Source organism: Ovis aries, chromosome 13 (assembly GCF_016772045.2).
Source record: "Ovis aries strain OAR_USU_Benz2616 breed Rambouillet chromosome 13, ARS-UI_Ramb_v3.0, whole genome shotgun sequence".
NCBI classification, from domain to species: Eukaryota; Metazoa; Chordata; class Mammalia; order Artiodactyla; family Bovidae; genus Ovis; species Ovis aries.
This window is the reverse complement of record NC_056066.1, coordinates 61,938,191-61,964,293: the sequence shown is the minus strand read 5'-3', so window position 1 is coordinate 61,964,293 and position 26,103 is coordinate 61,938,191. Positions and strand designations below refer to the sequence as shown.

At 45.9% G+C, this 26,103-nt stretch overlaps 1 protein-coding gene across 1 annotated transcript; it reads left to right on the top strand.

The window, feature by feature from the left end:
• The first annotated feature begins 1,744 nt into the window (after positions 1-1,744).
• SUN5 (Sad1 and UNC84 domain containing 5) lies at positions 1,745-26,039 on the top strand. The gene is made up of 13 exons (XM_004014485.5): positions 1,745-1,830; positions 3,583-3,641; positions 3,834-3,902; positions 4,864-4,930; positions 6,989-7,050; positions 11,889-11,938; positions 13,190-13,224; positions 14,033-14,141; positions 22,242-22,320; positions 23,247-23,362; positions 23,866-24,033; positions 24,733-24,819; positions 25,884-26,039. Exons 1-13 carry the CDS (start codon positions 1,745-1,747, stop codon positions 26,037-26,039), a joined length of 1,143 nt encoding a protein of 380 aa, XP_004014534.1.
• The last annotated feature ends 64 nt before the right edge of the window (positions 26,040-26,103 follow it).

The window sequence follows — 26,103 nt, the reverse complement described above, 5'->3', positions numbered from 1 at the left end:
TTATCTTAACCATTTTGGATCTCGGAAGTCCAAGATGGGTCTCCCCGGGCTAAAATCAAGGTACTGGCAGGACTTTGTTCCCTTCTAGAAACTATAGAAGAGAATCCACATCCTGGCCTTCGTTCCTTGGCTCATGGTCCCTTCTTCCATCTTCAGAACCAGTAAGGTAGGATCATTATGCTCCCATCTCTCTCCTCGTCTGCCTCCTTCTTCCACTTTGAAGGACCTCTATCATTAAGGCCCTGCCTGGGCCCACCTGGATAATCTAGCATATCCTCTGATTTCAAGGTTAGCTGATTGTTAAGTCACTTCAGTCGTGTCCGACTCTGTGCCACCCCATAGACGGCAGCCCACCAGGCTCCCCCGTCCCTGGGATTCTCCAGGCAAGAACACTGGACTGGGTTGCCATTTCCTTCTCCAATGCATGAAAGTGAAACGTGAAAGTGAAGTCGCTCAGTTCTGTCCAACCCTCAGCGACCCCATGGACTGCAGCCTTCCAGGCTCCTCCGTCCATGAGATTTTCCAGGCAAGAGTACTGGAGTGGGGTGCCATCGCCTTCTCCGAGGTTAGCTGATTAGCAACCTCAATCTCATTTGCAAGTGTTAGTCCCCCCTTTGTTACGCTATCTGATGTGAAGAACTGACTCACTGGAAAACAGCCTGATACTGGGAAAGATTGAAGGCAGGAGGAGAAAGTGACGACAGAGGATGAGATGGTTGGATGGCATCACCGACTCGATGGAAATGAGTTTGAGCAGGCTCCGGTAGTTGGTGATGGACAGGGAAGCCTGGCATGCTACAGTCCATAGGGATCACAAAGCGTTGGACCAGCTGAGCGACAGAACTGAACTGTTACATTACCTAACATGTTCAGGCTTTAGCGCATGAGCCTCTTTAGAGGACAGTTACTCTGTTTACCACAAGTACTGAGCCTGCAATTTGAGTAACTGCCATGTCCATGTGAAGTCTCAGTCGTGTCCAGCTCTTTGCGACCCTATAGACTATAACCTACCAGGCTCCTCTGTCCATGGGATTTTACAGGCAAGAGTAATGGAGTGGGTTGCCATTCCCTTCTCCAGGGGATCTTCCCAACCCAGGGATCGAACCCAGGTCTCCTGCATTGCAGGCAGACGCTTTACCGTCTAGCCCACCAGGGAAGCCAACTGCCACCAGGGGGCAAAACTGAATTCATTTTAGTTCCACAATCCAAGTAGAAAAACCATAACCAGACATTCCCACTCTGCATGCTTTTATTTTTCACCAGGAAAATGTAGAACTTTACTAAGACAACAACACCCAAACATTGTTTTGTATTATGTCAAACATCCACCAGTGAGAAGCTTGGCATTACAGAATAAATCTGTGTACAGCCTAAGAAGGTAAGGAAGCCTGGGGCAGAAAGGGTCTGAGAGCAAGAAAAAGCATGGCCTGGATCTTGGAGCCCCACGTCTTGCCCCTGTCCAGCCCCTGAGTGCCTGGCATGGCCCTTCAAGGCCATCTTAAAAGGGGAAAGTTGGACAGAATGGGTTCCCCTGAGGGGGAAGTTCCAGAGCCAAACGAGACTGGAAAGACCACCCACGCCTGCTCTGTGAGGTCACAGTGCCAGCAGTTCCACCTGACCCAGGAGAGGTTCCACACGGCACCCTTCAGGGCACACTAGGTGGGAGCAGCAGCAGCAGCCACTTCCTCCTCACCGACTCCCAGAGATCCCCACCGCCAATCCCCCATCCCAGAGAAGGACATCGATGCCCCGGTCCTCAAGGAACCCCGGGGACTCGTGTGACCAACCCGAAAATGTGGCCCACGTCCCCAGGGAGGCCAGGCCCAGGAGGTGAGAAGAGCAGCCTCCCCCTTTGCACAGCCCTTATAAAACACCGCCCCTCGGCCCTTTCTTGGAAGCCAGCCGGCATTAGCAGCTGCGCCTACAGACGCAGCACCTGAAGTCAGAGAGGCTGGACAGTGGCTTTGGGCCAGGGAGTGGAGGAGCAGTCGTCCATTCAGCACGTGTTCACTGAGCACCTGCTGTGTGCCAGGCACTGGGCAGAGTGCTGGGACGATGGTGTTGCACCAGATGGCCGTGCTCCCTGCCCCCGTGGAGCTCCCGTGAGGGAGACAGATAGTAAACAAGAACGCACCCCTGTCTGCAATCTTTATCTGTAGGAGGCCTCTGCTTGCAGGTGGTAGAAGTTCCAGCTCAAAACAGTGCCTACCTCTGGGCCCCAGAACAGCTGTCTATCCCTAGAGCAGGGTATGCAGAACAATCATACCGGGGTAAGGAGAATGCTATTAGAACTTCCGTATGTATTTTCTTTAGCTCATCCTCTTTTTAATTTATATTCCTCAGGAAGGTGTAAATAAAGCCTATACATTTGAAAGGGTAAATAATACATCAGTCCACTTGGAGAAATATATATATAATACATATGTATAAAATGTTGGGAGTATAAAAGTTTAGAGACCATTGACGTGGACATGATGTGAAAGTCGCTCAGTCGTGTCTGACTCTTTGCGACCCCATGGGATTCTCCAGGCCAGAATACTGGAGTGGGCAGCCTTCCCCTTCTCCAGGTGATCTTCCCAACCCAGGGGTTGAGCCCAGGTCTCCCACATTGCAGGTGGATTCTTTACCAGCTGAGCCACAAGGGAAGCCCAAGAATATTGAAGTGGGGAGCCTATCCCTTCTCTAGCGGATCTTCCCAACCCAGGGATCAAACCAGTGTCTCCTGCATTGCAGGCGGATTCTTTACCAAGTGAGCTATTAGAGACTGTTACCTTAGAATTAAAGAAAAACGTACATGGCAGGGAATATAGCTAATGTTTTATAATAACTATAAATGGAATATACATTTAAAGTTATTAATCACTATATCATATACCTGTAACATAAAATATTATACAACTATACTTCAATATAAAAAAATTTTTTTAATTAAAGAAAATTTATCTCACATGCCAAAAGATCCCAAGGTATGGATGGCTCCAGAGAATGTTAACTCTGAGGTTCTGCAGTGCCAGCCGCGCCTCCGGTTCCTGCCATCTTTTTTGCTCTCCCTTTTGGCCTCCTCTCGTGGTCACAAGGTGGCTACTACCATCCCGGGGGTTGCACAGAAACATGGCCATATCCGAACAGAGAGGAGGGTGTTGCCTCTTGTGGGTCTCAGTTTAGCGATGAGAAAACCTTCTCCCCAAGTCCCAGGCCCCTTTATCTACCCTACAGCTCACCCCTACAGACTTTTCCATCCTTGAGCCAACAGCAAGGGGACTGAGACAGCAACAATCAGAAACCAATTAGATCCACCTAAATCATTCAGGGGAGAAGGAGACAAGGAACCAAAATCAGTCTTCTGCCAGTAAGAGGAAGGAGTGGCTTTTGGATGACAACCACCCGTGACTGCCACAGCAAACTGTGTCCTTTCCTCTGAAGAGCCTGCACTGAGGGTCAGCCACACCTCGGTCTATCCCTGATCCTCAGCCTTGTGGTCTTGAGCAAACTTTGCAGCGATTCAGTTTCTCCATCTAGAACATGGGGACACCATGCTCCCTGTGAATTGTAAAATACAATTGTGAATCTTGTCATTGCCAGGATCATCCAACGAGGCCGGAACATCTGCAGGATGACAGAGGCGCCTTTGTCAAACGCAAGTGAGAAGGGAGGGCAGAGGGGAGCCCCAGGGTCTTTGTGGGCAGTGAGGGGCTGAAGCTCAGAGATGTCAAGTGGGCAACCCAGGGTCCCCCAGCAAGGGGCAGGGCAGGGGGTAGGGATGCTCCTGCGGTGTCTGCAGGCACCTTGTCCCAGAGGCTGGCAGCGACATGACAGCCCTGTGCTCTCTGCAGGTGACGCCTTCCTGTTGCCTGTCCGCATCAATGCCCCGGGCCTGACCCAGTGCATGCTGGAATGCATATGTACGTATACACTGAAGAGCTGCCTTGGCCATCAGCATGGGCCTGGGAAGAGGGCCCAGCCTCAAGCTGGGCTGCAGGTGGAGCTCTGGAGGTCTTCCCTTCAGAGGAGTCAGGGGTGTCATTCCAGCGAGGAATGATGGTTGAAAAGAGGGACTGGGAGGGAGATCTGCTGTTCAGGGGGCAGCTAACTGCCAGCCCTCCCCCATTCTGCCACTAGCCTGGCCCCTGAACTCATGCGAATGGTTCCATGCAACCCACCCTCACTTTGAGGACATGGTTCTGACCACACCCTAAAGATCAGTCTTCTGTGTTCCTCCGGCCACACCTCCGCTATTCATCCACTCAGTCATTTATCCAACCATCTGTCTGTTATCCATCTGTTGGAATATCCATACACCCCATTAGTTCATCCATCCATCCAAGCCCTTCACTGAGTCATCCACCAATACACTCACACTTTTGTTACCATTCACATCCATCCAGTCATCAACCCATCCACCCTTCCATCCCGCCTCTCATTCTCCCATCCTCTCATCCATCTTGCTAATCACCTCTTTTCCAAGCCATTCTCTTAACCATTCTTCCATGTATCCATGCCTCCTCCCATCTACGCACCCATTCTGAGCCCATACTTTTTGCCTAGCTTCATGTACCGCCATAGTGGGCACTCAGGAATGAACCAGACAAGCGCTCTTCTACTGAGAAGCTTTCAGTGTCTGGGAATAGACTTTGGCAGGGACATCTCAAACTTTTCTTGCTCCTGAGTCACTTTTAAGTATTTAGTACCTGCCAGTCACTGGTGGGTTTGTAGTTCTAGTACCCAGTCCAAGCTGATGCTTATCTATAAGTAGCTCAACTAGCAAATTGAGAGGGTCTCCCAGCAACAGGGTCTCGCCCTGTGAGTTGTCATAGGATAAGAAGGAGGATGCAGCTGCTCACTGCTCTGCTGTCTCCTCCACAGCCTGGATCACCTGCCTGGCCTGCTTCCTGAGGACTCGGGCTCACCAGGTTCTGTTCAACACTTGCAGGTGAGCTGGGGCATGAGCGGGAGGGTTATGGGGACTGGAACTCTGTGCTGGTGATCATGGCAGCTCCATCACTGGCTTGGACCTCTCCTCAGATAAGCTATGTCATATCTGGTTTCTATCAGACGCCTCACCCCAGAATCCACTGTGGCTCCCTATCACTCCAGCACCCCCAGGCTGTAGCCCCCTGAAATCTTGCCTCACCCTTCCTTTCCCAGCTCCCCTTTTTCTGCTTTCTGCAATAGAGCCACTGGGCCAGCATGGCTAGGATTCTCACTCCCTGGACCCACTATACCTCTTCCCACCTGCATAGGTTTGCACAGGCTGTTCTTCCTGCCTGAAATGTCTGCTCCATTCTTTCCCTTTTCATTTCCTGCCCATGCAAAATGCCTCTGAATTCCTGCAGAGCTTCCACCCCATTCATGCATTTAAAGTTTACATTTTAAGCATTTCTTATTTATTTCGGGCTGCTCTGTGTCTTTGCTCTGGGTGCGGGCTTTCCGTAACTGTGGCGAGGGCGGGCTACTCTCTAGTTGGGATTCATGAGCTTCTCGTTGCACTGGCTTCTTTTGTTGCAGAGCTTGGGTTTTAGGGCTCACGGGTTTCAGTAGTTGTGGTGCAAGGGCTTAGTTGCCCCGCGGCGTGTGGAATCTTCCTGGACCAGGGATCAAACCTGTGTCCCTCGCATTGGGAGGTGGATTCTTAGCCACTGGACCACCAGGGAAGACTGAAACATCTCTATAATGCCTTCTCTGGGCCCAGCCTTGGCTCCACCACACATAAGCTCCCATGTGTGGAGAAGACAGACACCCAACTGTGGAATATTCTTAATGAGATAGGAATACCAGACCACATTCCCTGCCTCCTGAGAAACCTGTATGCAGGACAAAAAGCAACAGTTAGAACTGGACGTGGAACAACAGACAGGTTCAAAATTGGGAAAGGAATACATCAAGGCTGTATATTGTCACCCTGCTTATTTAACTTCTATGCAGTGTACACCATGTGAAATGCCGGGCTGGATGAATCACAAGCTGAGATCAAGATTGCTAGGAGAAATATCAACAATCTCAGATGTGCAGATGATACCACTTTAATGGCAGAAAGTGAAGAGGAACTAAAGAGCCTCTTAATGAAGGTGAAAAATGGGAGTGAAAAAGCTGGCTTTCAAACTCAACATTCAAAAACCAAAGATCATGGCATCTGGTCCTATCACTTCATGGCAAATAGATGGGGAAACAGTGGAAACACGAAGTTACAAGACCCTTGCTCCTTGGAAGAATAGCTAAGGCAAACCTAGACAGTATATTAAAAAGCAGAGATGTCACTTTGCCAATAAAGGTCCATCCAGTCAAAGTCACGAATGGATGTGAGAGTTGGACCGTGAAAAAGGCTGCACATCAAAGAATTGATGCTTTCAGTCATTGGAAGGACTGATGCTGAAGCTGAAACTCCAATACTTTGGCCACCTGATGCAAAGTGCTGACTCATTGGAAAAGACCCTGATGCTGGGAAAGATTGAAGGCAAAAAGAGAAGGGAGTGACAGAGGATGAGATAGTTGGACGCCATCCCTGACTCAATGAACATGAGTTGAGCAAACTCAGGGAGGTAGTGAAGGACAGAGAAGCCTGGCATGCTGCAGTTCATGGGGTCGCAAAGAGTTAGACACAACTTAGCGACTGTAACAACAGCAACAAAGCTGGGGGTGATGAGTCTGGAGCTTGTAGGTAGAGGGCACCCTTAAACTAAGCCATGAAGGATGCATTTACTGGGGGAGAAGCTGGAAAAGGGCAAACAGTATGTAAATGGAGGAAGAGAGTGAGGAGGATGTGGGTGAACACTATGAGTTGATCTCTGATGGCCAGAGATACTGGGCTAAGGACTTTCTTTCCTCGGAGATGCTGTGGAGCCGCAGGACATGGCCAGCATCTTGGAGAGAGCGCCATGGCCCAGATAAGAAATGTGCTTCTCGGGGTGCTTTCAGGGCAAGGGCCAGGCTGAAACTGTCCAGCCTGTGCAAAGCCCTACCTCAGCTTGACCATCACTTCTCTGTCTTACAGATACAAGCTGTTCATCCACAAGCTGATAGAAAAAGCAGGAGTTCTGATCCTCTGTGCTTTTGGTACGTGTCCAGGGCCCTGTCCCATTCCAGGTGGAGGTACTTAATCCTGGGCTCATGCCCATCCTGGGGAGGGAAAGAGCTGTGGCCCCAACTATGTGACACTGTGCCCGACACTGTCCCTCTGGGAACACCAGTATCCTCATCTGTCTAATGAGTGTTGCTGTGAGGATAAAATGATGTCCAGGGAAAATGTTTGAAAGCTAAGAAAAACTTTGAAAACTGTAAGGTTCTCCCCAAACTGTATTATATAATATTCTTATTCTTCCTCTTCTTCTTTTCCCTCTCCCTCCCTCCCTCCTTCTCCCTCTCTCTTTCCCTCTCAGTTTTCGTGGCTTCCTTCCAGCCAACACCACCACCTCTCACATTACAGCTTTGCTTTCTCAAGCAAAGAAATCTCCTCCTTCTACTTAAATACACCAACAGGTGGGGGTTGAGGGAGAGGGAAGGAAGAGAATTTCCTAGGAAATTAGAAATTCCTGGACAACATAATCCAACAGATAAGACTTTTTAAAATAATAGCTTTATTAAGGTGTACTTCACACACCATAAATCATGCCATTTTAAGTGTATAATTCAGCAATTTTTAATGCATTCATGAAGTAGTACATCCATCACTGCTATCAAATTCCAGTATTTTCACTGCCAGAGAAAGAAACTTCCCAGTCCCTGGTAGTCATTCTCCATATCCCGTTCCCTTATACCTAGGCAACAATTAATCTATTTTCTGACTTTATGAGTTTGCCTGATGTGGACATTTCATATAAACAGAATCATGCAATATGTTGCCTTTCGTTTCCTTTCACTCACAGTGTTTTCAAAGTTCATCCATATTGTAGTGTACACAAGCATTTCATTACCTTTTTTGGCTGAAAATCCATTGTGTAGATAAGCCATATTTTGTTTATCCTCCATCAGCTGATGGATATTAGGATTATTTCTAGGAGAAGGCAGTGGCAACCCACTCCAGTACCCTTGCCTGGAAAATCCCATGGACAGAGGAGCCTGGTAGGCTGCAGTCCATGGGGTCGTGAAGAGTCGGACATGACTGAGAAAATTCACTTTCACTTTTCACTTTCCTGCATTGGAGAAGGAAATGGCAACCCACTCCAGTATTCTTGCCTGGAGAATCCCAGGGACGGGGGAGCCTCGTGGGCTGCCATCTATGGGGTCGCACGGTCTCGGACATGACTGAAGCGACTTAGCAGCAGTAGCAGCATCAGGGTTATTTCTACTTTGGGGCTATTACTGAAAATGCTGCTGTGAGCATTCCTGTAGTATTTTTGTGTGGACATGTGTTTTCAGTTTTATTGGGTATATATTGTACCTAGGCATAGAATTGATGGGTCATTTGATTACTCTATGAATAACTATCTGAGGAATTGCCAAACTTCTCTTCCAAATGGCTGCACGATTTTACATTCCCACTGGCAACGCATGGGGTTTCCAATCATTGCTGTCTGTCTTTTCTATTAGGCATCCTAGGGCGTGCAAGGAGAAGGCAATGGCACCCCACTCCAGGACTCTTGCCTGGAAAATCCCATGGACGGAGGAGCCTGGTGGGCTGCAGTCCATGGGGTCGCGAAGAGTCAGACACGACTGAGCAACTTCACTTTCACTTTTCACTTTCCTGCATTGGAGAAGGAAATGGCAACCCACTCCAGTATTCTTGCCTGGAGAATCCTAGGGACGGAGGAGCCTGGTGAGCTGTCGTCTATGGGGTCACACAGAGTTGGACACGACTGAAGTGACTTAGCAGCAGCAGCAGGGCATGCAAAGTGACATCTCATGGCAATTTTTATTTCATTTCCCTAATAACTATTCATGGGGTCGCAAAGAGTCGGACACGACTGAGCGACTGAACTGAACTGAACTGAATGACTAATGATATTAAGTATCTTTTTTTGTGCTTATTGGCCATTTGGATACCATCTTTGGAGAAAGGTCTATTCAGATTTTTGCCCATTTTTAAATTGGATTATTTGACTTTTTATTCAGTTCAGTTCAGTTCAGTTCAGTAGCTCAGTCGTGTCCGATTCTTTGCTACCCCATGAGTCGCAGCAAGCCAGGCCTCCCAGTCCATCACCAAATCCTGGAGTTCACTCAGACTCACATCCATCGAGTCAATGATGCCATCCAGCCATCTCATCCTCTGTCATCCCCTTCTCCTCTTGCCCCCAATTGCTCCCAGCATCAGAGTCTTTTCCAATGAGTCAACTCTTCGCATGAGGTGGCCAAAGTACTGGTGTTTCAGCTTTAGCATCATTCCTTGCAAAGAAATCCCAGGACTGATCTCCTTCAGAATGGACTTTTTATTACTGAGTTCTAAAAATCCCTTATATAGTTAGAATACAAAAGTCCCTTATCAGATACATGATTTGCAAATGTTTTCTCTTATTCTGTGGGTTATCCTTCTTGATGGAGTCTTTGATTAAGGCCAATTGTGTGTTTTGATTAAGTCTGATTTATCTCGTTTCTTTTGTGATATGTGCTTTTGGTGTCATAGCTAAGAAACTATTGCCTCACCCAAAGTGATGAGGATTTACTCCCACATTTTATTCTAAAATTTTATAATATCAGCCCTTACATTTAGGTCTATGGTTCGTTTTTTTGGTTAATTTTTGTATATAGTGTGAGGTAAGGGACCAACTTTATTTTTTGAATGTAGGTATATAGTTGTTCCAGCACCATTTACTGAAAAGACTATTCTTTCCTCCATTGCATTGTCTGGCACCTTTAATGAAAATCAACTGACCATAAATATGCGGATGTATTTCTGTACTTTCAGTTCTACTCCATTGACCTATATGTCTTTATGTTTGCTACTATCCCTGGATTGGTTGCTTTATAGTACGTTTTGGAATCTAGAAGTGCAAGTCCTCCGACTTTGTTGGTTTTTTTTTTTTTTTAAGATTGTTTTGGCTATTATGGATCCCTTACATTACAATATGGATTTTAGGGTCAACTTTTTCATTTCTTCTGAAGCAAGTGTTGGGATTTCGATGTAGACTGCATTGATCCGCATATGCATCTGGGGAGTGCTGTCACCTGGCCAGTGTTAAGCTCCCAGTCCCTGAGCACTGGGTTGTCTTTCCATTACTGATGGGTAACTCTGTACCTCTAACAAAGTTGCTCAGGCGTGTCCAACTCTTTGTGACCCCATGGACTGTAGCCTACCAGGCTTCTCTGTCCACGGGATTTTCCAGGCAAGAGTACTGGAATGGGTTGCCATTGCCTTCTCCATACCTCTTTATAGTTTGGCAATTCTTTTGTTAAACTTATTCCTAACTATTTTATTCTTTGAGATTCTGTTATAAATGTGATATTCTTAATTACAGTTTATTCATATTATTCATTGCCAGTGTTTAGAAATCGGAGAAGGTGATGGCATCCCACTCCAGTACTCTTGCCTGGAAAATCCCATGGATGGAGGAGCCTGGTAGGCTCCAGTCCATGGGGTCACAAAGAGTCAGACACGACTGAGCAACTTCACCTTCACTTTTCACTTTTATGCATTGGAGAAGGAAATGGCAACCCACTCCAGTGTTCTTGCCTGGAGAATCCCAGGGACGGAGGAGCCTGGTGGGCTGCTGTCTATGGGGTCGCACAGAGTCGAACACGACTGAAGCGACTTAGCAGCAGTGGTGTTTAGAAATACCATATCCTCGAGGGACTGGCTCCAGGAGCCCTTATATATACCAAGGTCTGAAGATGTTCAAATCCCTTATATAAAATCATGTAGTACAATGAACACAATCAACTCTCTTACATGCAGGTTTTGCATCTGCAGATTTGACCAACTGAGGGTAGAGATTTCAATGAGCAGTTGGTTGAATCTGTGAATGTGAAACCCTCCAACATGGAGAGCCAACTGTTTATCTACTGAAAAATATCTGCATATAAGTGGACTCCACAGTTCAAGCACTTGTTGTCAAAGATCAGTTGCACAACTGATTTTTGTGTACTGATCTTGTATCTTGCAACCTTGCTGAACTCATGTGTTACTGCTAACACTGGGCAAGACACCCAGTCTTGGATACTTTAAGATTTCTATATGCAACATCATGTCCTCTGCCTTTTATTTCTTTTTCTTAACTAATTGACCTGGCTCAAATCCCCAGAATAATGTTAAATAGAAATAGCAAGAGCAGGGAATTATTTGGTGGTCCAGTGGTTAGGACTCGGTGCTTTTGCTGCCAAGGCCTGGGTTCAATCCCTGGTCAGGGAACTAAGATCCTGCAAGCTTCACAGGATCAAAAAAAAAAGAAAAGAAAAGAAATTTTAAGAACAGACACCTTGTCTTACTCCTGACCTTAGGAAGAAAACCTCCAGTATTTCACCATTAAGCATGATGTTAGCTGTGGCTCATAAACAACTTCTATCAGATTGAGGCAGTTCCATTCTTTTCTTTGAAGTTCCGTTCTATTCTATTTTAAAACAACAAATAGATTTTAAAGGTATTTAATAATGACTTGAATAATGAGATTTCAGACAGCATAGAAATCATAAAATGCAAAGGAGACCACCCCCTTTCCTTCTTTTTGCCAATTATCCCCAGTAGGATTAAGACTGGAGAGGAAGAGGAAACAGATTACTTGGTTTATGTGAGCGGATTTGCATATATGATATCATTGGATCATGGAGTGGATTTTACTGTTATTCCCATTTTACAGAGGAGTAAACTGATGTATAGAGGGATTAAGTAACTTCTCCCAAAACTGCACAATGCTAGGAAGTGGCAAGGCTTGGATTTGAATCTAGAAGTCTTAACTCCAAAGCCTAAGATGTAAGCTCTTAAGCTTTCATCTTAAATGCTCATTCTCATTCCCCAACCCCTACAGGATTTTGGATGTTTTCTGTGCACTTACCGTCCAAAATGGACATCTGGCAGGTGAGTGCATTCTCTCTTCAGGCCCCACCCCTGACTGGCGTCACCCCAACCAGTCAATGTCACCTTCATAAGTTCCTCTCCCTCTTACCACCTCTGGACCCTACTCAGTTGCTGACTCATTCCAGATACAAATCTCTGCCTTTGTCTTGTTCCCCACCTGGAACCATCTATCCTGTCAAAATGTGATTTTCAAGGACCAGATGCATAGTTCCTCCTCAGGATCCTCTCCTGTCACTGATTCCCAGAGGTGACCCATCTTTCCGTTATCAAGGCCCCCACCTGAAATGGGATGGTGTGGCCAAAGACCACATTTCTCTCTATATTCAAGGCAGTTTGTTCTTTTATTCAAATGAGATGAGACCTTTACTTTGTGGTTCCTGGAGAAGAAGGAAGAGAAATCAGTGGCCAGAGCTCCCTGTCTGAGGACAGCAGAGTCTCAGAAGGCCTAGAGAGAAGCCATCTGATGAACCTGTCCTTCCCTCTCTTCTTCTCCCCTTATGAACTCCATCATATGCTTCCCTCTCCTCCAGAAATACCTAAGCAGAGGTGGTCACGTTCCCCTCTCTTCTTCCACAATCTTCTGTAATCATAACTGCTTCCCCAACTGTATTGAGAGTCCTTGAAGACAGAGTCAGATCTGATTCGCTCCAGCAATGTCCACCTCAATGCCTGGTACAAGGCAAACGTGATCAATTCTGGACATTTACATGGCCAGATGGGGGTGTGACTGGAGGCGGGATGGAAGGGATGGATGTAAGGATGCAGGAAATGGATAGTGGGATAGATGGATAAATGAATGGAAGAAGGTACAGATAAGAGACTGGATGGATGGGAGGGAAGATGGGATAAGGGTGAGTAACTAGATGGATGGATAGATAGATGAATGGATAGCTGAGTGGGACAGTGGATAGATAGGAGGGTAGATGGATGCATGCATGCATAGACTGATGAAAGGGTCAATGGATAAGGTAAGGTGGATGGATAAGAAAGACTGGATAAATGAAGGAGCAGATGGATGGGAAAGTGGGATGAATAGGATGGTAGATGGGTGGGACGTTTGATGGAAGTGTATGCAGATGAATGAACAAAAAGGAGGATAAATTGGATTTTGAATGGATGGCAGGTGGAAAAAACAGGAAAGTGGATGAATGGATGGATGTATGATTGTGGGAGGATGGATTGATGAAATTCTACTGGGCCCAGATTAGGCCATCTGAAGGAAATCCCTTGCTTTCCTCAATATCCCACCAGGAAGACAGCATAGATAGTCCACTGCAGAGCCTGAGGTAAGAAGAATCTGTTAATAGTCCTATTGTTACCTAAAAACCAAAGCTATAGCCAAGATCTACTGGCTAAGAATATGGGGTCTGCCAGAACAACTTGGGCTTAAATCCCAGCTCCCATACCTCCTACCTGGCTAAACTTATGCAAGACACTTCACTTCTCCTTTATGAAATAAAACGTAACACCCAAGTTGGTAATTATGGATATTAAAGAAGATGTTGTGAATAGTTCCTGACCCATAGTTAGTGTTCAGCAGATGGTTTTGGTTGTTATTATTGTTTAGTCATAAATCCAGTCTGGCTCTTTGCAACCTCATGGACTATAACCTGCCAGGCTCCTCTGTCCATTGGATTTCCCAGGCAAGAACACTGGAGTGAGTTGCCATTTCCTTCTCCAGGGGATCTTCCCAATCCAAGGAAAGAACTCGTGTCTCCTGCTTGGCAACTGGATTCTTTACCACTGAGCCACTTGGGAAAGCCCCAGCAAATGGTAGCTGAGATGAAATTTTAACCAAGATACACCCATGGCAGCATCGTTAAATGAAAAAAAAAAATACTCAAATATTCAGAAGGAATGAGTTGGGTTTAAGGATAGTCAGAAAGTCCAAGCAGAAGTAAGGGCATGAGTAATGCTCATTGCTCTAAATTCTTAGAGATAAGAATTTGGGGGGGTAGGTCCAGGGATGGGCCCATGAGAGTGGGGAGATGTGAAGCTAGTCCTTTTTGTGCTGACTGGCAGAGATAGACGCTGAGGGTAATAGTAGGAGCGTCACAAATCAGTCACTCTCTGTTCTCATTCCTTCCCCATAAGGATGTACCAAGAGAAGGTGCGGCATCATACTGGGGAAATCCAGGACCTCCGAGGTCACTTGAACCAGCTCATCACCAAGCTCCAAGAGATGGAAGCCATGTCTGATGAGGTGAGTGGCTAGCCATTCTGCCCCAAAACTGACTTCTCTGTTTGATGTCCAGCTCCTCATATCCCAAGTTTTAGTGGAACATATGCCCAAATAACTTCCTGGGAAAGAGTAAAATAAGAGGTATATATTAATTTTTTTTTAGAACTTGTATGTTTGAAAACATCTTTATTCTACCCTTGCACTTGTCGATAGTTCGGTTGGGTATAGAATTATAGATAGGAAAAATTTCCCCTGAGGATTTTGAAAGAATTCCACTATTGTGTTCTAGTTTATACTGTTGCTTTAGAGAAGTCTAATATCACTGTTATTATTTGTCCTTTGAGTGTGGTCTGTTCCCATCCCTAAGTTTGTAGGATATTCTTTTTATCTCCAGTGTTCTATATTTAACCTGCTTGGGGATTCTTGAACTTACTGACTCTATGAGTTGATCTTTTTCAGTAGTTTCAGAAAATTATTAGCTATTATTCCTTAAAACATTGTTTTTAACCCATTATCTATCACCTCTCCTGAGACACCAATTATAACTACCCTAATCTCTAGAGTGTTTTCCATATTATTCTTGTATTTTTTCCTTATTTGCTTGTTTTTTCATTCTTTTGATGCTTTCTCTTCATATTTCTTCAGGTTCACTAATAATCCTGTAGTCTGCTCTATCCAATCTACTGCTAAACATTTCCATTAAGTTCTTAATTTCATATATTGCACTGTCTAGTTCTAGAATATACATTTGATTATTTTTCATAGATTTTAATTCTATGGTGGAATTCTCCAACATTTCATCTATATTGTCCATCTTTTCCTTTATTTTATTTAACATATTGGTCACAGTTATTTTTAAATCCTTGTCTTCTAAATCTAATACCTGGATCATCTATAATCTCCTATTGCCTATTTTTTCCTGGCGTATCAATCTTATGGTTTTGTCTTTTCATATCTGGTAAATTTTTAGTGTTTTCTGGGCAATTTTTTTACAAAAAAACTAGATGTTCCAGATAATTACAATTTCAACCAGGTAGAGTTCTCCCTTTTCTTTGTAAGGAAGGTGAAGTATCCTGATCACTTCTATGCAAACATGCATTGAACTGGTTCAGACCTAGGTTGTAATTTTTATAGAATTTATTCAAAGGTTTTTGGCTTAGCCCTCTAGCCTCCTGCCCATGCAGTTTCAAAAATCGATAAATGTCTTGATGGGAAAGACTGAACATATGTTTGAGGCCTCTTGAGTTTTCAATTTTTTATTGAGGTATAGTTGATGTACAATGTTGTGTTAATTTCTACTCTACAGGAAAGTGATTCAGTTACACATATATACACTTTTTTCAAACTTTCCCGATATGTTTGTCAGAAAATATTGAATATAGTTTCCTGAGCTATACAGTAGGAACTTATTGTTTATCCATTTTATATATAATGGTTTGCATTCACTAATCCCAAACTCCCTCCCCAACTCCCCCACCTGCTTAGCAACCACAAGTCTGTTCTTTATGTCTGTGAGTCTGCTTCTGTTTTGTAGATAACTTCATTTGTGTCAAACTTTAGATTCAACATATAAATGATATTATATAGTATTTGTCTTTCTGACTTCACTTAGTATGATAATCTCTAGGTCCGTCCATGTTGCTGCAAATGGCATAGTTTCATCCTTTTTATGGCTGAGTAGTATTCCATTGTATATACTTACCACATTTATTTATCCATTTATCTGCCAATGGACATTTAGGTTGATTCCATGTCTTGGCTATTATAAATAGTGTTTCAATGAATGTTGGAGTGCATGTTTCTTTTTGAATTATAGTTTTGCCGGATATATGCCCAGGATTGGGATTGTAGGATCCTATGGCAACTCTATTTTTAGTTTTTTGAGGAACTTTTTTTCCGTAAAGGTTGCACCAGTTTACATTCCCACGAATGTGTAAGAAGATCCCCTTTTCTTTACACCTTCTCCAGCATTTGTTTATAGACTTTTTAATGATGGTCATTCTGACTGGTGTCAGGTGGTACCTCATTGTAGTTTTGATTTGCATTTCTCTAATAATTAGTGATGCTGAGCATAATTTCATGTGTCTGTTGGTCATCTGTGGGTCTGTCTTCTTTGGAGAAATGTCTCTTTAAGCCTTCTGCTCATTTTCCAATTGGGTTGTTTTTTGTTGTTGAGTTGTATGTGCTGTTTGTATATTTTGGAAAGTAAGCCCTTGTTGGTCATATTATTTACAAATATTTTCTCCCAACCTGTAGGTTGTTTTTTCATTTTGTATGTGGTTTCTTTTGATGTACAGAAGCTCATAAATTTGATTAGGTTCTGTTTGCTTTGAGGGGATTTTCTTTTGGATTGTGTGGGGTTTTTTTTTTTTTTCGCTTTTATTTCTATTGCCTTGGGAGACTGATCTAAGAAAATGATTGGTATGATTTATGTTAAAGAATGTTTTGCCTATGTTCTCCCCTAAGAGTTTTATGGTGTCATGTCTTATATTTAAGTCTAAACCATCTTGACTTTATTTTTGTGTGGTGTGAAAGTGTGTTCTAATTTCACTGATTTAATGAGGCTTCCAGCTTTTCCAAAATCACTTGCTGAAGAGACCTCTTTTCTCTATTGTATATCCCCGCTTCCTTTGTCAAAGATTAATTGACTGTGGGCATCTGGATTTATTTCTGGACTTTGAATTTCCAATTTTGGATACAAAATCTCTGACCCCATTGGCAGCCTTCTCTGCCAGGGCAAGCTTGGATTCTCATTGTAATTGTAATTGGTTTAGTGCCCTCAAGTGAAGAGCAGATGTAGCTACTCAGTACTGACTCAGCATTTCCTCTAGTACAGCAGTTCTCAAAGTGTGGCCCCCATTTCAGCAGCATCAGCATTACCTGGAAAAATGTTAGAAATTCAAATTAATGGGCCCCACCCAGACCGACTGAATCACATACTCTAAGGATGGGAACCAACTTTTCTGTGTTTCAACAAGTCCTTCAGTGATTCTGACATATAATAAGGAGAATCACTGTGCTAAGGCTTTAATCTCTTGCTTGCTTTGTTTTGGCGTCTCCTTCCTCAGAGGGACTTTGTTTATTAAGCGCTCTGAGACTGGGAAATTTTATTCTGCTTTTCAGAAGTTTTCAGAGCAGCCCTTTAGTTTCTTACATAGTCTTGGCTTTCAGTTAACGTCTAATGAGGGAAGTAAGCCGTGGTCAAGGCTCCTTAAGTGTCCGATTCTGTCCTGCCTGCTCTATGTAAATGCTAACAACTCTGCTGCTTTCTCTTTTGTCAGGAGCAGCCCCTGCCCCCAGATCCTCAACCCATGCACAGGATCATCAAATGCCCCAGAGATTAAGAATGTCAGCATATTTCAGAGTGGCTGTCTCCTGTCTAGAATTTTTGTCCGTCTGGTTCTGTTTCTTTCATAGCTCAATGATGGTATTAAAACATGGTTTAGCAAATCATCTGGCTTTTTCTAGTTTTTAGTGGGACCATTGGTTCTCTGTAACTTACTACATCTAACCTAGAAGCCCTACACCATCTTACCTTACATCTAAAATGTCATAATAATGTACCTACGAGGCAGCCACACTTGGCTTTCAGTGTGGAAACCCTTTCAATGTGGGAACGTGTTCTTTAAGAACACATTCAAGAAATGTTCGTTAAGAAAGACAAATGTCATATGATATCGCTTCTACGTAGAATTTAAAATATGATACAAATGGACTTATCAACATTTGCAAAACAGAAACAGACTCACAGGCATAGAGAATAAACTTACGGGTGCCAAAGAGGAAAAGGAGAGAGGGACAAATCAGGAGTTTGGGATTAACATTACTCACCACTATATGCAGATAGGGAACTTCCCAGGTAGCGCAGTGGTTGAGAGTGTGACTGCCCATGCAGGAGACTCAAGGGATGTGCGTTCGACCCCTGGCTTGGGAAGATGCCCTGGAGGAGGAAATGGCAACCCACTCCAGTGTTCTTCTTGCCTGGGAAATCTCATGGACAGAGGAGCCAGGCAGGCTATAGTCCAGGGGTCGCAAAGAGTCAGACACAACTGAGCACACAGAAGACATTATATACAAATAGATAAACAATAAGATCCTACTGTATAGCATAGGGAACTATATTCAATATCTTACAATAACCTATAATGGAAAATAATTTGCAATATACATATATACGTTTGTATCCTGAGTCATTTTGTTGTATATCAGAAACTAACAATATAAATCAACTATACTTCAATTGTTAAAAAAGAGAGAGAGAAAGTAATGTTCTTTAATTGTGATTAAATTGATTATTTATCCCTGGCCCTGGTTGCTCTATTCTCATTTTTGAAACTCCTATTATGTGGATGTCAAACTCCTAATCATCTGCATTTTTCTTTTTTTCTTTTCTTCCCACTTTTCTCTTTATCTCTTTGTTCTACAGTTGAAAAAACACTCTCACCTTTTATCTACCAAAACTTATACTGAATTTTTCATTTCTGCTAACACACTCTGAATTCTTAACAATTTTCTTTTTCTCTAGGTACTCCTTTTCCAATAATTCTGTTCTTATTTTGTGAATACAATATCTTTATCTTTTTATGAGCAATATCTTTTCTTAGCTTTAGGAGCTCAGTTCTTACCTCTCTGAGTCTCAGTTTCCACATCAACAAATAGAGTATAATTACTGCCCTGTAGCACTCTATCTACTATGCTAGTTACCCAGCTACCATCCTGAAACTTAGTAGTGCAGAACAACCATTTTATTATGTCCAGAGATTCTGTGAATCAAGAATTCAGACAGGATGCAGTGGAGATGGTTTGTCACTACTTCACGATGTCAAGGGCCTCAGCTGGGAAGACATGAAGGCTGGAGGTGACCCAGTATCTGGATCTGGAATCATCTAGTGGAATCTTTATTCACGTGTGTGGAGGTTGATGCTGGCTGTCAGTTGGGAACTGAGGGCTGTTGACTAAAGTCCCCATAGGTGGTCCCTTTGTATGGCATGGCCTTCCTTACAACACGGCAACTGGCTTCAGAAAGTGAGCATCCCCCCAAAAGCAGATGGCTCACCTTTTAGGACTGAGCCCACGGGTCATACAGCATCACTCCCATCAGTCACAGGCTCACCTAGATGGATAGGGAGGGAACTGAAGTCCCAAGTGTCCATGAGAAGGGTGTCAAAGTCACACTGCAGGAAGAGCAAGGAACGGGAGACCTGTCTGCAGTCATTTAAGAAAATACAATCTGCTACTCTCTGAAACTATTTTCTTGGGCTCCAAAATCACTGCAAATGGTGACTACAGTCATGAAATTAAAAGACGTTTGCTCCTTGGAAGAAATGTTATGACCAACCTAGACAGCATATTAAAAAGCAGAGACATTACTTTGCCAACAAAGGTCCATCTAGTCAAAGCTATGGTTTTTCCAGTATTCATGTATAAATGTGAGAGTTGGACCATAAGGAAGGCTTAGCACCAAAGAATCAATATTTTCAAATTGTGATGCTGGAGAAGACTCTTGAGAGTCCCCTGGACTACAAGGAAAACCAACCGTCAATCCTAAAGGAAATCAGTCCTGAATATTCATTGGAAGGACTGATGCTGAAGCTGAAACTCCAATACTTTGGCCACCTGATGCAAAGAACTGACTCGTTGGCAAAGACCCTGATGCTGGGAAAGATTGAAGGCAGGAGGAGAAGGGGACGGCAGAGGATCAGATGGTTGGATGGCATCACTGACTGACTCGATGGACATGAGTTTGAGTAAGGTCCGGGAGTTGGTGATGTACAAGGAAGGCTGGTGTGCTGCAATCCAAGGGGTCACAAAGATTTGGACACGACTGAGTGACTGAACTGAACTGAACTCCGTGAAGGCACAGGAACCGAGATCAAATTACCAACGTTCATTAGGTCATAGAGAAAACAAGGGAATTCCAGAAAAATATCTATTTCTGCTTAATTGACTATGCTAAAGCCTTTGACTATGTGGATCACAAACTGTGGAAAATTACTAAAGAGATGAGAATACAAGACCACCTTACTTGTTTCCCGAGAAACCTCTACAGAGATCAAGAAGCAACAGTTAGAACTGGACATGAAACAACTGACTGGTTAAAAATTGGGAAAGGAGTATAACAAGGTTGTATATTGTCACCCTGCTTATTTAACTTATATGCAGAGTATATCATGTGCAATGCCAGGCTAGATGAATCCCAGGCTGGATCAAGATTGCCGGCAGAAATATCAGCAGCCTCAGAAATGCAGATGATACCACTATAATGGCAGAAAGTGAAGACAAACTAAAGAGAATTTGAAGACAGTGAAAGAGAAGAGTGAAAAAACTGGCTTGAAACTCAGCATTCAAAAAACTAAGATCACAGCATCTGGTCCTATCACCTTATGGAAAATAGAAGGGGAAAAAGTGGAAGCAGGGACAGCTTTTGTTTTCTTGGGCTCCCAAATCACTGCAAGCAGTGACTGCAACTTGCTCCTTGGCAAGTTGCGTAAGTGTTAGTTGCTCAGTCATGTCCTGTTCTTTGTGACCCCATGGACAATAGCCCGCCAGTTTCCTCTGTCCATGGGGATTTTCCAGGCAAGAATACTGGAGTGGGTTGCCAAGCCCTTCTCCAGGGAGTGTTTCCAACCCAGGGATCAAACCCATCTCCCTCATTGCAGGCAGATCCTTTACCGTCTGAGCCACCAGGAAAGGCCATGACAAACCAAGACAGCATATTAAAAAGCAGAGTCATCACTTTGCTGACAGAGGTCCATCTAGTCAAAGCTATGGTTTTTCCAGCAGTCATGTACGGATATGAGAGTTGGACCATAAAGAAAGATAAGCTCTGAAGAACTGATGCTTTCAAATTGTGATATTGGAGAACTCTTGAGAGTCCCTTAGACTGCAAAGAGATCCAACCAGTCAATCCTAAAGGAAATCAAACCTGAATATTCATTGGAAGGATTGATGCTAAAGCTGAAACTCCAATATTTTTGGCCACCTGATGCAAAGAGCCAACTCATGGAAAAGACCCTGATGCTGGGAAAGATTGAAGGCAAAAGGAGAATGGGGGTAGCAGAGGAGGAGATGGTTAGGTAGCATCACCAACTCAATGGACAAGAATCTGAGCAAACCCCAGGAGATAGCGAAGGACAGAGGAGCCTGGCATGCAGCGGTTCATGTAGTTAACAAAGAGTCAGATACAACTTATTGACTGAGCAACACTCTTGTGAAAAGTCTAATCAAATAATGGCCAGTGATTTATTGAGCACCAACTGTGCTCAATGCTTTGCGATCTTTATCTGGCAATGTAGAGTTTAAGAACCTGAACTCTGGAACCAGAGTTTCCGGGTTTGCCTCTCACTAGCTATGTGACCTTGGACAAGTTACCTTTTTGTGCCTCAATATTCTCCTCTTTAAAATGGGGGCAATAATAGTACATACCTCCTAGGGTTGCTGAGAGGGGATAAATATGAACATACTGAAGACAGTCCTGACGTATAATCGCAGCTTTATGAGTCTTAGCTCTAATCCTCACAAGAGTAGGAGGTGGATGTGATTATTGTTCTGGTGGCTCACACAGTAAAGAATCTGCCTACAGTGCAGGAGACTGGGGTTCAATCCCTGGGTCAGGAAGATCCCCTGGAAGAGGGAATGGCAACTCACTCCACTATTCTTGCCTGGGAAATCCCAAGGACAGAGGGGTCTGGCTGGGCTATATGGCAGCACAGAGTCAGACAAGACTGAGCGACTAACACGTTCACTTCATAGACAAGAAAATCAAGACTCGGGGCAGGGGGGTGCACGGGGGCAGTAACTAGCCTAGGGACCGTTAGCAGGAAAGGTCTGTCTGACTCCAGGCCCCCTGCCCTGGACTTGACTGGGACTCCTGGTCCTGCATGTATGACAGTGCATCCCAGAGGGTGTGAAAACATTGAGGAAACCCCATGGATGGGACAGGGGCCGCTCTGGACCTCCTCACAGCACAGCATGTGACAGCCTCATGTGTGGACTAGGCAGGGGCCAGCAGGCAGGGACAAAAAGTGTCCTGAGGCCACTCGTCACCTGGTGTGAACACAGCTGTGGACCGTGATCTGTAAGAACACACCAGTGCACAGCTTGGGTTTTCTGCCTTCGCAGCAAAAAATGACCCAGAAAATAATAAAGATGATCCAAGGAGATTACATTGAGAAGCCAGACTTTGCCCTGAAGTCGATAGGTGAGTGACTCCCCACCACCTTGCCTCACCAACCAGCCCAGCCCATGTTTCCTGAGAAACTCTTCAGAGGGTGGATTTCATCTCTGACTGGGGGCATATCCTGCTATCCTCAGCCGCCTGGCTGGTGTTCTTGCACAGTTTTCCATTTTCTCCCACAGAGACTGAGGTGAGAAGGGGAGGCCATCATCCACCCATCCCCCTCCAAATGTAGGGGTCCACAGAGTTGTCCCTGTCTGTGCAGGGGAGACTGGCCACAGGCCTAATTACAGTTAGGAATCATGCCTTTGAAAAATTAAGCAGTGCCTGCAATAGAGGGGTAGGGAGGAGTGCGCTGGGTTGAGGTCTGGTAAGAAGAATAAAGTGTTTTTCATATCAAACCACAGGAACTGATATGAAAGGTGCCCCTGTGAGGGGCTGCATGGGAGGGGGCGAGGTGGGCGGGCAGGGCGGGCTGCCTGGTGTAGACAGCACCAGCTCCCCCCAGCACCCCTAGGCCCAAGGAGATGCAGTGTCAGAGGGCTTTGGTCTAAGGTCTCAGACCTGGAGTCTCTTCCTCTGAAAAATGGCTATAAAAAGGGCCACAGTGATACTAACTGGGTTATAATAACTAAGCTGATATAAGTGAGCGAGCACCTGCATTGCACCAGGCACTGCTGGAAAAAGTTTACCGTATTAACTCCTTTCAACCTCACAACAACCCCATGAAATGGATGCTCTCATTACTACTATTATTATTACTTTTGTTACTCCCATATCCCAGAGGACAACGCTGAGGTCCAGAGAGGACCAGTGACTCTTCTGGTGTTCCCCTGGCACCTAGTGAGACTCCCTCCACCAGGCAGATGCCAGGGCTGCTCAGCTGAGACCCTCCCCCCTCCCCCTGTTGCCCCCCACGGACCCCTCCGCTGCCATCGCCTCCCACACAGGGGCCTCCATCGACTTTGAGCAGACGTCAGCCACATACAACCACGACAAGGCCTGCTCCTACTGGAACTGGATCCGGCTGTGGAACTATGCACAGCCCCCGGACGTGATCCTCGAGGCAGGAGGAATGGCAGGACAGGGGGAGAGTGGCAGGGGTGTGGCCAGGGGCCTGGGGGCAGGAGCTGGAGGCAGAGGTTGGGGTGAGAGTGCAGAGGGCGGGGGCCTGGGGCAGAGTCGGAACAAGAGAGAGGGAGGAGCCGAGGCAGAAAAAGGCACAACTGCTGGGGTGGGGGTGGTAGTCTGGGGAGAAGTTGGGGTGCTGGGCAGGAGTTGGGACAGGCCCAGGGGCAGGGACAGCCTGCTTTGGCACTGGAAGAGGCCCCTCCCCCAACCCTCAAGTCTTGCAGGTCAGGGAACCCTCACTGCGCTGGGCTGAGGGGAGGGGTCATCCTTGCTGCCTGCTGTCAGGGAGGCTTCCTGGAGTTAGTGGTATTCGAGCCGAGCTTTGTAGACAGGAAGGACTGGGCTTGTCCAGGAAGGCCGAGAAGGTCTAGGGAAGCCAGGCTGGGATAAGGAATCTGCTCTTTAACCATCCACCTTCACTGCATCTGCTGCTTCCAGCCCAACGTGACACCTGGCAACTGCTGGGCCTTCTCAGGTGACCGTGGCCAGGTGACCATCCGACTGGCCCAGAAGGTCTACCTGTCCAACCTGACCCTGCAGCACATCCCGAAGACCATCTCACTGTCGGGCAGCCTGGACACCGCCCCCAAGGACTTCGTCATCTACGTGAGCATGCCCCAGCTGGCAGCAATGCTTAGCTGAGGGGACAGCTCGTGATGGCAGCTTTCGCGGCACTATGATAAACCATACAATCCAAGAAGCCTAGAGGGACTGGATGTTAAGGCTGGGGATAGTCAGGGTCAGGGTCAGATCACAGCCTTCTGGGATTAGGGGTAAATTGGGCTGCAGTCCATGGGGTCGTGACTGAGCGACTTCACTTTCACTTTTCACTTTCATGCATTGGAGAAGGAAATGGCAACCCACTCCAGTATTCTTGCCTAGAGAATCCCAGGGATGGGGGAGCCTGGTGGGCTGCCGTCTATGGGGTCGCACAGAGTCGGACACCACTGAAGCGACTTAGCAGCAGCAGCAGCAGCAGTACTCTATTACAACCCAAGTTTTTCAGAGCCAATTGAGTCTTCAAAGATAATTGACCCCCATTTTACTGAAAACGAAACAGTTTCAGAGAAAGGGCAGGGATACATCAAACCCTAGAGTCAACGGCAGTGTTAGACGTGGACCCTTAACCTTCTGGCTTCTAGTCCAATTCTCTCTCCTATCCTTTACATGTACTGCAATGGAACAGTGTCCAAAGAGGCAGACAGCTCCCCATCCTGGGAGGTGTGCAAGTCTCGACTGGCGAAGGCAGCACCTTCTGGAGTCCCTGCCTGTACCTGATGCTTATTCTTGGTTCTGATTCTCCAGGGCATGGAAGGTTCTCCCAAGGAGGAGGTGTTCCTGGGGGCGTTTCAGTTTCAGCCAGAAAATATCATTCAGACGTTCCAGCTCCAGGTACCTGAGAATCCCTGCCCATGCTGGGCACTTACTGAACACAGACTGTGTGCAGGGCTTTGCAGGGGACCCCACTTCATGCCCCAGCAGCCCGAGGTGGTGCACAGTTGTCACTAACTGACTTGACAGATGAGGAAACTGAGGCCCAGAGTGATGGAGCCACTGCCTAGGGCCTAGAGTGGAACCCTGAGGAGACTCATCTACCTCCATTTCCCTGACCCACCGAGAAGCCCGCCCACTGTGGTTCCTCCAGGGACAGCAGATGTTGAGCTGGAGGGCCAGTCAGGCCAGGGTCACTGGCTTTGAACTTAATGTCTCCATACTGGGAGACCCCGTGATCAACACCTGGTCCAGCTACAGGTGGGGAAGCTGGGGCCTGGAGGGGAGGGAGCTGGAGACAGAAGCATGGCCAGAAGCTGGCTGCTGGAATGGCTCTGAGACTCAAGAAAATGCCCAGGCTTGGAAATCAGACCGACCCTGGCCCACATCCTGACCCAACCACGAGTTCTATGTGATCACAGACCATTCTCTTCCTCTCTGGGCCTCAGTGTCCCCTGGTGTAATTTCCTGGGAGGTTGAGACCATCCAGTGAGATCTCACAGGCCACTGGGCTCCATCCCCGCTGGGCTATGGGGAGGAAGGGGAGGGGGCCGCATTTACATAGCACCTACTGTATGCCCAGGGCTGGTAAGCCATCTGGCCCCAAGATCTCACTTCAGTGCTCACGGCAACCCTGGGAAACAGACATTACCCCTCTTTCTCTTATAGACCGGTAACTGAAGCCCAGAGAGGGTGTGGTTTGCCCAGGGTGCCAGAGAACCCATGTGCCAGGGCCCCAAGGCTGGGATGCATTCCCCATCACTGTCGAGCTATCTTCCAGCCTCAGCCCCTTGCATCCCAGCCCCTGAGTGACTTGCCATGTGGTTTTGGGATATTCCCCTCTCTGAGCCTCAGTTTCCCCACCTAAGGAATTGGAGGGTTTCCTTCCACTCCCAAACATTCCTCTGGACAGGCCAGATCAGGGGCTATAAGTGAGATGGCCCCTATCTGTGGCTCTCCTTCAGAACCAGCCTCCCAGGACGTTTGGGGCCGTCAAGGTGAAGATATCCAGCAACTGGGGGAACCCGCGCTTCACCTGCCTGTACCGAGTACGTGTGCATGGCTCTGTGACTCTACCCAGAGAGCAGCCTAACCAGAGCCCCCACCCCAAGAGAGATTAAAGTTTATTCTTCACACCCAATTCCAAGTGTCTTTTGGCCCCCAGAAGTGAGAGTGGCCTAGGAC